The sequence below is a fragment of the Carcharodon carcharias genome, chromosome 5 (assembly GCF_017639515.1).
Source record: "Carcharodon carcharias isolate sCarCar2 chromosome 5, sCarCar2.pri, whole genome shotgun sequence".
NCBI lineage: Eukaryota > Metazoa > Chordata > Chondrichthyes > Lamniformes > Lamnidae > Carcharodon > Carcharodon carcharias.
Genome location: NC_054471.1, coordinates 159844921 through 159857654, shown reverse-complemented (window position 1 = coordinate 159857654; position 12734 = coordinate 159844921). Strand labels below are relative to the sequence as shown.

The window sequence follows — 12734 nt, the reverse complement described above, 5'->3', positions numbered from 1 at the left end:
CTGTCGCCGGTGGAGTTTGAAAAAGAGAAGGGGGCGGGGTCTGGTCAACCTGTTGACAGTTTTGGGGGTGTGGTTTGTGTGGCTGTGTGACGTCATTGGCGCAGAGCGGAGGCAGGCCGAGCGCCAGGTTAATTCGGAAAGAAGGGCTCCTCGCCAGATCCCGTCCCCACCCATTCCCAGACCCCGCCCCCACCCCTTCACAGACCCCGCCCCCTCTCCTTCCCCAGACCCCGCCCCTCCCCTTCCCCAGACCCCTCCCCTTCCCCAGACCCCCAATCTGGTCTGGCGAGGAGGCGGGATCTCGCGAAGAATGCGCATGCGCCTAGAGGTGGGGTCGTTACAGTGCTAACCGTCAGTGAGTGGTTCCTGTGGTGACAGCGGAGTGAGCGGCGGTAGCAGCAGTACCATCGTCGTCTGGAGCCCTTCCCCGAGCCGTCCGCAGCCATGGAACGAACGGCGCGGTTTAAATTCTAACGGCCGGCCCCGCACGCGCAGCCAACCAGAGGAAGAGAAGGGCCGGCGGGAGGATCGGCCGACGAGCTGACCGGGTCGGACAAGGGGGCGGGCGGGGCGGCGTCACCGTCACCGCGGTCGCAGTCGTCGGCGTGGAGGCCGAGGCGACGGACGAAGGGTTTTGGGGCCCAGCCATGGACGAGCACCCGGGAGCCGGGGTGTTCTTCGGCAATAACTCGGTGCTGAGCGGCGGCGGCGGCGTGGGGGCAGGAGGCGGAGGCCCGGGGATCGGCGGCAGGAACCTGCAGCAGCCGCAGCAACCGGGAGCCGAGGGGGAAGCTCAGAGGCCGCAGTACAACATCCCGGGGATCCTGCACTTCCTGCAGCACGAGTGGGCCCGCTTCGAGGTGGAGAGGACGCAGTGGGAGGTGGACAGGGCCGAGTTGCAGGTAAATCTGAGACCCCCGGCTAGGCCGCACTTCATGCCTAGACCCTCGATTACTATCTCCCCTTGTTCCCCCCCCCCCCCCCCCCCCCCCCCCCCCCCCAAACCAGGGTGATGTGGGAGGCGACGGGCGAGGTAAAATGGTGGTCACCTCTACTCCTCCTGTCAAAAAGGGGGGTGGTGGGGGGGCTGTTGATTTTTGTTAGAGACCCTGATCTTTGGGGGCTCCTCGATTGGAGGTGACGTTTTGAACCAGAGGAGCTCCTGCGGAATTACTCCAGAAGCTGTGTCTGTGTAAGAAGCACATTCAGTAATACCTTTCAATAGGGAGTTGGATAAGTCACTGGAAGGGGAAAAGTTAGCTGGGGAAATTGCCATCAATTGTGTCTTTTTTTTCCCCCAAAAGAGCCAGTACAGGCATAACGGGCCGAATGGGCTCCTGCTGTGCTGTATGGCTATGTGAAATGCTGCAGAAATGTACAGGACTGTAGGAAGGTGGTCAGGAATGTCGGTAACCAGAGGACATAGATTTAAGATAATCGGCAAAAAAAAAGCTAGAGGGGTGATTTGAGTTTTCTTTGCTACAGTGAGTTATGATTTTGAACGTATTACATGAAAGGATAGGGCAAACGGATTTAGTAGTAATGAGAATACTTGGCGGGGGTATCGGGAAAGACCAGCGATGTAGAACTAAATGGATAGCTGCACCAAGGAACTGGGAGTCAAACGGCTTGTGACCCTGTGAAGGGTTGGGAAAATTTGAACAATTGCCCTCTTTCTCCCCGCCCTCTGCTCAATCCCAGTATCCTTTCTCTTCGCATACTTGGTGATCCAGCCTGCACGGATCGATCTGGGTTAGTTTGCATCTGCTGGAATGCTGTCAGTTTTTCATTGAGCAGTTACAAATGTCAGTGATTTAACTTGTCGGGAAAGGAGTGAGATTGGTATTCTGAGTGTTGGGGGAGGGAGCGTCATTTAAATCTCTATGGTTTGGCAATCTATGGTCAGTGTTTTGTGTTGTGTTATCAGTGAATCATTGTAACCAAAGGTTACAAAATGACATTCCAGAGGAAGTAAAACAGTTCTGAATAGCTAGATGTGGTTATAGTGGCTGTTGCTGTAGTGCAGAGGATTCCTGATGACGTAACAGGACAAATTAAGCATCCAGAGCTACCAACCCTCCAAAAAATGATTTGAGAGATTTTTTAATCAAGGTATACCAACCGAAACACCTTTCTCTTAAAATTTCATTTGGGTGATGATGTAAAAGTTTGCACATCTTTTGTGTGCCGTTGCTGAATCTTGCAAATTTTATAGCGAAGCACATAATGTTTGTAGTTCAAGACTGTGTTTTGATAACTTGCATTGTGCCTTTAATGCAACATTTTTCTATGATGCTTTAAAGGGGTGTTTGGAGAAACTGACAAAATTGCAGAAAGGCTTGACATGATTGCAGAATGTTTTAAGAAACAGAGCAAAATGATAAATGAAGCATTTACAAAATATTTGCTCCAGCATTTTTGATTAGAACAGACCCAAGAAAGATCTTGATTGTACACGTATCTTGTGAGCTCCCCATCACTTGCGTATTATCAGGAAGTAACCATGGGATACTGTTGATGCAGTTGGTTCTATTAATATGCCTATTGCATTGTTTTCAGGATCCTGCAGGATATGAAGCAATCTCAGCTATTCCAGTTGTATAAATTAAAGTAAAAATATAAGGAAAGCTGAGACTTCAGTTTACTCTCCTATAATCATATACATAGATTATATAATACACTAATTAGGTCAGCTTTGGCACTTCAAAGCTCGTAATTTCCAAGCACTGTTACTGACTCTGAGGTAAACTCTTGAATTACCTTTCAATTCAGAACTCTTCCAATTCAGTATTGATGCTAGGGTTTCTGTAAAACAATTGTACTCTGCCTCATTGAACTGTTGGAAAAATGCTTAGAAGAATAGCTGCTTGCATTTATAAAGCACCTTTAACATAGTTAAACATTTCAAGGTGTTTTGCAAGAGCTTTATTGACCAAAATTTGGCATTGAACCACATGGGGATATTAGAGTAATGACCCAAACCTGTTCAAGGAAAGACCATCTTAATGGAGGAGAAAGAAGTGGGATCATTTAGGGAGGGAATCCCAGACTTGGGCCACAATTGCCAATCATAGAGCATTTAACATCTGCGACACTCGACCTGAATTGGAGTTTTAAAAAATTCTTTGGGATGTGGGGTTGCTGGCAAAGCCAGCATTTGTTGCCCATCCCTAATCGCCCTTGAACTGAGTGGCTTTCTAAGCCATTTCAGAGGGCTGTTAATAGTCGTCTTGATTGCTGTGGATCTGGAGTCACATGTAGGCCAGACTGGATAAGGATGGCAGATTTCTTTCTCTAAAGGACATGAGCAAACCCAGTTGGTTTTTTACAACAATCGATGATAGTTTCACAATAATCATTGCTGGGACAAGCTTTCAGTTCCAGAAGTATTGAATTCAAATTTCACAAGCTGCTATGGGATTTGAACCCATGTCCCCAGAGCATTAACCTGGGTGTCTGGATTACTAGTCCAGTGACATTACCAATATGTCACCGCCTCCACCAAAGGAGTGCCGATATCTCAGCGAGTTGTAGGGCTGGCAGAAATGATGATGGGCAAGGCCGTGGAGGGATATTAAAACAAGGATTAGAATTTCAAAATTGAGGTATTGTTGATCCGGGAGCCACCTCTAAGTCAGCAAGCACAGGGATGTTTAGGACTTGGTGTGAGTTAGGTCATAGGCACCAGACTTTTGATGGCCTCAGGTTTATAGAGGGTGAAAAGTGGAGTCAGGCATGTGATGGAAAAGTCAAGAGTAGAGGTAACAGGCATGAGAGTTTCAGCAGAAGGTGAGCTGAGGCAGGGTTGGAGCTATGCAATGTTACAGAGGTGGAGATAGGTGGTCTTAGTGATGGTACAGTTATGTGGTTGGAAGTTCATGTCAGGGACAGAATGACACCAGGGTTGAAAGCAGTTTGGTTCAGCTTCAGACATTTGTCAGGGAGAGGAATGGAATCTGTGGCTAGAGAATGGAGTTTGTGTGGGGACCAAAAACAATGGCTTTGGTCTTCCCAATGTTTAGTTGAAGGAAATTTCCGCTCATCCAATACTAGAGGTCAGGACAGGTTCCAAGGGAGGTGGTGGTCAGGTGGAGTTGGGTACCATCAGTGTACATGTGGAAACTGACACTGTATTTTTCATTGTCGCTGAGGGGCTGCATGCAAATGAGAAGGTGGGGGAGATACATGAGAGGGTACCAGAGGTAATGGTGTGGGAGCAGGAAGAGAAGCTATTGTAGCTGGTTTTCTGATGACAGATCAGTTAAGAATGGAAATAGGTTAGGAGCAATCCTACATGGCTGGACAATGATGTGGAGGTGTTGGAGGAAAATGATGTAGTCATAGGTTGCCAACAGGTTGAGAAGGATAAGGATGAAGTGTCTTGCCTTTGTCAGTCATATAGGTGTTACTTGACTTTGAGAGCCATTTGGAACCGTGGAGGGGTGCAGAAACCTCATTGAAGGGTTCAAACATGGAGTTCCAGGAAAGAAGGGCATGATTTGAGAGGCAACATCATGTTCAAGGACATTGGAAATGGGGTTTCAGTTTGCAAGGATGGATGGATCAAGGGTTTTTTTGAGGAGAGGAGTGATGATGGGGACATTAACTGTTGAGCGAGAACAGTTAATAACTGCGAACATTGGGAAATGGCAGTTGGATGATTAGCCTAATAGGAATAGGATTGAGGGAGCAGGAGGTGGGTCTCATGTACAGTTATAAACATTGTCCTCCTAAACTTAAATTTTATCTGGCTAAAAATTCTTTGTTCATATAGTTAAGTCAGTTGCTTGTGATTACAGATCTGTCACCGGTGGTAGTGGGAGCAGTTGCTGACAATGAATTAAGATCATCACAGAAGAAAGATAGTCGCTCAGTGTTGGGATTTTGGCTTAAGTGCAATTTGTCCTTGTAGCATGTTGAAGGAATGTAGTATGGTGATAGTGTTGTAGACTGATATGTTGTGAGCAATCTGGACTTTGTTCTTTTATGCCTCCACTAGTATAAAAGAGAGTTATATTTCACATTTTTTTTCTTTACAATGCAAATTCTACACTGATTTTGTGCTCCACTGCTGATGCTGATTTCAGTGCAGTTTGCGCCTTTTGATTAACGCATTTGTGAAAGTTGTAACCTCTGGCAGTGTTGCTAGCTGAACACATGCACTTGTAATAGACTCTGCAAGCAGCTGCAGGACAGCTAGTTACTACAGAAATACTGCTGGAGAAAGAGCAGGAATGAGATGTATTGAAGGTGTATTGTGCCATAGTAGCACTATTCCTTATTTGTTACATTAAACGTGTTTACATCCTGATACCTGATTAACTTACTTAATGGTTGGTTTTGATTTAGACACTTGGTGCACTTTGGATCTTGACACTTTGTTAGTATTAATATTTCAGATTTATTTCCTCCACAAGGCAAGCTTCCATGGCCAAGTTTGTGCTTCCTATGAAATGGCACATGACGTGCAAAAGATCTAATAGGACATAGGGTAAATGATGAGGCCATTTTCCTTTGGAGTATGTGCCAGAAATACTATGGGTTGTCAACTGTACATTCTTGATTTCTGAACCACTGATGGACTGTTTTGTTCTGGATAAGCTACTAATTACTCAAGCAAAAAGGGATACAGGAGATAGATTACAGAATTCACAACTCTGCCATCTGTTCTCTTCAGTAATTTTGAGTCATGAGTCCATGACAGAAGCTTTATATGAGAAATGAACCGCATTGAGTCTTTTATTAAGCTCCTAACCTGTAAAATAGCAGAGTTAATTAGGAAACTGAAGAACATGGGCCACCACTTATGATAGCTCACTCACTAATACTTCTAAAGATGAGTTATATAATTTCTCATGATCTGAACCTAACAGACTTTACGTCTGTTGTAAAGGGCGGCAGGTTTCAAGTGAGTTGGTGAGGGGTCAACTGGGGGCACCAGGTAAATCAGCAAGTAGTGACTTGGTGATCCCAAATTTGACTTTTAAAGCTCAACTTGTAAATTGAATGTAGAAAACTAAAGAAGACAAGTTTTGGAGCCTTGAGAAAAATGATTACGAGCAGATTAACATGATGCTTTGAGGCTTGATTTCAAATTACAAGTGTAAAAATATGTAGGTTATTGCATTTTGAGCATAGGAAGAATGAGAGGAACGTTTATGAGAGCAGTGACCTTGTAACAGAGATCTGAGAAAGGAGTGGGTAATGCTTCTCTCAGCTGTGGTCTCTAATCAGACAATTCTTTTAAAAATATCTTGTACTGGAATGTAAGGGAAGTATTAGTGAGCCTTTCCAGTTGGAACAATATTGAAGCCTTGGACAGACTTGGGATTAATTGTTGTATATAATTTTATAATATCAGTAACTACTCAATGAAAAAGCAGGAATAAGATTCTTCCTTTCTATTAAATTGCACGAAAGCTAATAGAAGTTTAATTTCAAAGATAATTTACAGGATTTTCTTTGCCTGGTTGGACAATTATGATAGTTGTACCGAGATTTTTTTCTTATCAAGAAGAGTATTTTTGTTCAGTTAACATTGGCAAAATTCACTTTTACCTCACTGGTGTCCTGTTTTTGTTTGAGGAATATCACTTTTTTATTGTACTGTAAATAAGTGCATTTTAATTTGTATAGATCAGAATGTGAATCACAACCAATTAACGAGGGATTGAAAATAGTTTCAGCAGCTAGAGTTTGGGCCTCCTTTCCTCTACAGTTGTCCACTTGTTCTAGAGAGACTGTAATTGAGCATTGTGAGTTGGTGCTTTAGACTTGCGTCAGAAATGAATGAATGGTGCTCAGCAGAAAAATAAACTTTGAGCTGTATCCATTGTAGATCAGTGTGGAAAATGGATTCAGCCAGGGCAGCAGAAGATAAAAAAAGGGAAACCGAATTTGTATCCCCTTGAGCATTGTGGAATAATGTGGAGACTATGAGGTGATTTCTTAGGTTTCACAGAAGAGTTGGGGGACCAATAAGGAGCTCTGTGGTGTTGGATTAAATTATCCATGTCTACAGAGCCATTTCTATAAAGTTTACAGAATTCAGCCTTAAATTGAAACTTGCTCGAGAGCAGCAGGATGAATAGGTGAAAGAGAAATATGAATGATGCATATCCAGCATATGTGGTGGTTCCTGCTGATAAAGCACAATGGTTTTGTGGAGAGAGCATTCCCTTGAGAACACAAAGAGGAACAGGAGTAGACCTTATGGCCCATTGAACCTACTCCACCATTCAGTAAAATCATGGCTGATCTAGCACTTTAACTCCTTTTCCTGCCTGCGCTCCATATACCTTAATTCTGTCAACGATGGAACATCCACAACCCTTTGCGATAGAGAATTCCAAAGATTCACAACGTTTTGAGTGAAGCAATGATTGAATGATTAAATCCTACATGAGTAGGCTTTTTCAGGTCATTGATAGGCCCTGCTAAAAGGCATGTGGCTTAAATAGGTAATGTCCTTACAAAGTGCATGCAGGTGCACAAGAAGGGCTCTTAGGAAAAATTGAAGTAACATCGGAAAGAATAGATGATTGGGTGCCTTGGATCATAGACTTAGAAAGGGAAGGTATGAATTTTAAATATATTCTTGGAAAAATCAAATCATTATTGAGAAGTTGTTTTTAAATATAATTTAGTATGTTGCATTTGGAGAGTAGTTAATGTAAAACCAGGTGAGGAAAAAGTGGTTATAAACAGAAAAAATCCAGAAATTGACTTTGTATAAGTATACAGTGGAATTTTATCATTTGTTTAAGCAACAGGTTGTCTGTTTAGTTGCAAAGATTCTACTGAAACATTCCTGATGTAGGAGTGTCCAAACTTTTTATTGTAACAGGACATTCGGTTTCACTTCGGGGCTTGACTGCATATAAGCAATTATAACACAGAACACTAAGTTGAGGGGTTATTTTAGAAGTAGTCAATTATTGGAAATTTCCATATGATCATTTTACCCCACCTCAGGAAGGATATATTGACCTTGGAGAATGATAGCTATGGCTTAAGAGGGTTAATTAAATAAGACAGTTTGCATAAACGTGGCTTGTAGCGCCATGAATATAGGAGAATGAGAGCTGATCTGAAACAAAAACAAAAATACTAGATATATTCAGCTAGTTTATGTTTCAGTTCGATGACCTTTCATTAGAATGGTTCTGAAAGGTCATTGACCTGAAATGTTAACTGTTTCTCTCCATAGAAGCTGCATGCCTGAGTTTTTCCAGCACTTTTTTACTTCAGGTTTCTAGCATCTGCAGTATTTTACTTTTGTGTTGTGAGGGTTGATCTGATCGTGTTTGTAATTAATAGATTTGACAAGTTAGGCACAGAGAATCTCTTTCCTTTGGTGGGGGATTCTCCACTAACAGGTAATAACCTTGGAATTAGAACTCGGCTATTTAGTAGTGAAATCAGGAAAGACTTGTTCTCACAAAAGGGTAGTGGAAATTTGTAGCTCTCCCCAAAAGGCTGTGGATGCTGGATGTCAGTTGAAATTTTCAAGCCTGACATTGACATTTTTTTGTTAGGTAAGGTATCAAATAACATGGAGCAATATGTTAATAGAATCCAAGTCTGTTGATAAAGTCAAAAACAAGACACAGCTGTTCTTTACTGAGAGTTTATTGACTTTGTTCAGCCTCATAGTTCTCTCTCCCCAGTGTCTCAGCTGTCCCCTATTTCTATGTGATCAAAGTACTTAATTAAACAATGCCCTTTTGCTTGTGTATCTTAACAATATAAATAACATAGAGATTCCCCTTTCTTTCCTTAAACAATGAACTTTATAACACAATTTAAAAAAAATGATTTCCCACGTTTCACATAACACACATCATGATGCAAGACATCCCTCTTCTAAGACCTCCAACACTTCAGGCAAGCATTCCTTTTTGTTAAAGTCTGATAATTGATGATTAGTGTGGACCCATCTTAGAGATCTTTCCCTCTAACATATTTATGCTGGCAAGGTCAATCCTTAACCTTTTCTCAGTCACAGTCTTTGTTGAATGTACATCATTCCATAGAGAGTGATTATCCACATAACATTCAATGGGAAAACTTTTCTCAGAATGCCGCTTGTGTAGGATTTTCCTCAGAATGTTAGATAAATAGACTCCCAAATCTATCGCTTCTACTAGAGCTAGTGTTTCTGCAGCTAAGGTGCTTTTAACTACCCCTTTTACTTTTTTCGCTTCCCAGGCCAATGAACAACATTTGCTATTCTCTCCCACCAAGAATATTATGAACCCTGCTGTACCATTAGCATGTGAAGCATCACTAAAAATGACCAATTTCACATCTTCTGGATCACTCAATGCTGGCACATTAAGTGTGCTGTTCTCGGAATTTAATCTCTTTAACAATGTTTTATTTGCTCTCAGAACTTCCTCAACTGTCGCATGTTTCACAGTACTCAGTTCCAATATGTCAACACTAGCATCAGGCCTAGTCTGCATACACAACTAGTGCAACTGTCCAATTAAGAAGTTTGATTGGCCTATTTCTTCCATGGATTCAGAATCCTTTTTTTGTGAGGACCTGACAAGATTTATTGGGATGGTTATTGATATTTTCTAAATAAGATTATTGATTCAAGGTCTGTCCTGACTTATTCTGTTTAACGTCTAACCCTTTATATTCAAAGACCCCTGAAGCCTGACTTCCAATCTTAATCTCCTTTATTTTACATTTCACACATTGCTCAAATTCTGCTGAACCTCCCCACAGAAAATCATCAACATTATAAGGATCCTTGCTCGTTTCTCCTTGCGATACCAATAAAACATTGTAACCTGTTTTCAACAGGGCGGACCTAACTGAGAAATACCACACCCTTGATGCATCATTCTACCCATAAATGCGCTTGTTAATTTCCACAGTTTCCCTTCAATATTGCCAGCTTCTTTAGGCAATATCAAAATTGCTTCCGTTTGAAATTTCTCACCCTGCAAAAATGCAGCTTTTATATCAATTGATTTGCATTTCCAGGATATGTCACTAAAAGAGCTTAGAAAATCTTCAAGCTCACATTTCCTGCAGCGGGGGAGTCCACTCTGGCATATTGTCCACCAAGTCTCTCTTCAAATCCTTGAGCTACTTAGCATACCATCAAGAACATGCACGTCCTATGTGAATTTTCTGTGTGTATCCGCCTGAGAGATAAAGCTGGCAGTCACTCCTCTGGTATTTTAGAGTTTGCACTAAATTCTTTCCAACTACTTTGTTTGGCATCCTTTATCAACTTATCTTCTAATTTGTTGGTAGCCACTGAAACTTCTTGATCATAAGGGCTTCTACTACTTGTGGCATTCCTAGCCTGTTCAATGGTCCTCATTCTTGTCAAACTACGACTTCCACTCGCCCTCCTCTCTCTTTCTGGACTACTGCTACACAATCTCTCCCACCTACTACTAAAGTCCATGATCTTTTTCTAGGACCATGATCATTCCTGCTTTCAGAACTCGCACTGCATTTTCTGGTCTTCCTACCCCATTTTGCCAATCTGTGGATCTTACCTCCTGTACCTCATCTTGCACAATCAGCCAATGTCTGTATTCGTTGGTGGCTTTTCCTGCTTTCCCTATAATGGTGACATCCCTCCATTCACTGGCCCCTACTGGCAAATGTGTTACTCTACTGTCAACTTTTGGTAGTTGTCCTTTGGGATAATTAAACTTATCCTGTGCTTCAGTATCATTTTGTTCAAATTCATTCAGCTCTTATCTGCCATAATTTACTTCTCGTAATTGTACAACATGTGTATGTGAAGTGCATAGTGCCTCTTAACTTTCTATTACCTTCAGATTCTGTAAATGTGTAACCAGTGCCAATTAGCCTCAAGGAATGTACCCTCATGTTTGATTTCCATGTTGTAAAATAGCTATTTTTTAAGCACATCCTATAACCGTAGCCAGGCCTTTCCACTCTTGCGTAATATACCATGTCCCTGGATTAAAATTTATTTCTGGTGGCCATGTGTGGTGCTGTGAGGCTTGTTGAATTTTCTCCGAAACTTCAGCCTTGATAAATGCCCTTCTCCTTGTTTGCCGGGCACTCAAGTCCTCAAAAAAACTTGAACTAACTGTAGTCTCTTCCACAGCCAGGATGATCCCACATCGCCAAAGATATTTTAGGATTTCTCCCATAAACTAATAGATAGGGACTGTAGCCCCTGACCATTTGAAGTGAATTCTTCGCGTGGACTGCCCTCATTGGGGCAGATGTCAGTTTACAGCTCGGTTGGTCAGCTATGATTTTGTGAAGCATCTTATCAATTACTGTGTGGTTTATTTCATGAACCTCATTAATAAAGGGACTTTCCACTGTTGAGTTCATTACTACGATGTTCATATTTTCGCACACATTTTTAAATTCATCGTTGAGGCGTTTGGAAAGTCAAAGTGCAATCCATCAGAGTCAGCATAGTTTTATGAAGAGTAAATTGTGTTTAACTAATTTGCTAGAGTTCTTTGAAAATGTGACAAGTAAAGTGGATAATGGGGATCTTGTAGATGTAATATATCTGGACTTCCAGAAAGGTGTCGCACAAAAGGTTAATACACAATATAAGATCACACGGAGTTAGGGGTAATATATTAGCTTGGATAGAGGATTGGCTAACCAACAGAAAGCAGAGAGTCAGGATAAATGGGTCTTTTTCTGGATGGCAAGCTGTAACTAGTGGGGTGCCACAGGGTTTGGTCCTTGGGCCCCAACTATTTACGATCTACATTATGACTTGGATTCAGGGACAGAAGGTACTGTAGCTAAATTTGCAGTTGACACCAAAATAGGTGGGAAAGTAAGTTACAAGGAAGAAATAAAAAATTTACAAATGGATATGGACAGGTTAGGTGAATGGGCCAAAATTTGACAGATGGAGTTAAATGTGGATAAGTGTGAGGTTATCCATTTTGGTCGGAAGAATAAAAAGGCGACTTATTATTTAAATGGAGAGAAACTTCAGAATGCTTCAGTGCAGAGGGATCTGGATGTCCTCATGCATGAATAGCTAAAAGCTAGTATGCAGGTACAGCAGGTAATAAGGAAGGCAAATGGAATTTTGGCATTTAATGCTAAAGGAATAGAGTATAAAAATAGGGAAGTGTTGCTGCAACTGTACAAGGCATCAGTGAGACCGCACCTGGAGTACTGTGCCTAGTTTTGGTCCCCTTGCTTGAGGAAGGCTGTAGTTGTATTGGAGGAGGTTCACTAGATTGATTCTAGAGATGTGGGCTTGTCTTATGAAGAGAGATTGAGCAGTTTAGGCCTATACTTACTAGAGTTTAGAAGGATGAGAGAAGATCTAATTGAGGTATATAAGATGCTAAAGGGAATAGACAAAGTAGACGTGGAGCGGATGTTTCCCCTTGTGGGGCATTCTAGAACGAGAGGCCATAGTGTTTAGGCTAAGGGGTGGTAGATTTAAATCAGAGATGAGGAATTACTTTTCTCAAAGGGTCGTGAATCTATGGAATTCACTACTTCAGTGTAGTGGATGCCAGGACACTGAATAAATTTGAGGAGATAGATTTTTAATTAGTAACGGGTTGAAAGGTTATGGGGAGAGGGTGGGAAATTGGAGTTTAGGCTGAAATGAGATCAGCCATGATCGTATTGAATGGCTGGGCGGGCTCGAGGGGCTGAATTGCCTACTCCTGCTCCTAGTTCTTATGTTCTTATATTGAAAAATTCCTCACCCCCACCCCGTTGTCAGTTGGAAT

At 42.0% G+C, this 12734-nt stretch overlaps 1 protein-coding gene across 2 annotated transcripts in view; it reads left to right on the top strand.

Annotated features, from left to right (window-relative positions):
- The first annotated feature begins 330 nt into the window (after positions 1 to 330).
- strn (striatin, calmodulin binding protein) overlaps positions 331 to 12734 on the top strand; it is a 118812-nt gene continuing 106408 nt past the window's right edge. For both annotated transcript variants that reach the window (XM_041187725.1, XM_041187723.1), the window contains exon 1: positions 331 to 902. In XM_041187725.1, coding sequence (XP_041043659.1) covers positions 648 to 902 — 255 coding nt within the window. In that variant the 5' untranslated portion in view covers positions 331 to 647. The remainder of the gene's footprint in view (positions 903 to 12734) is intronic.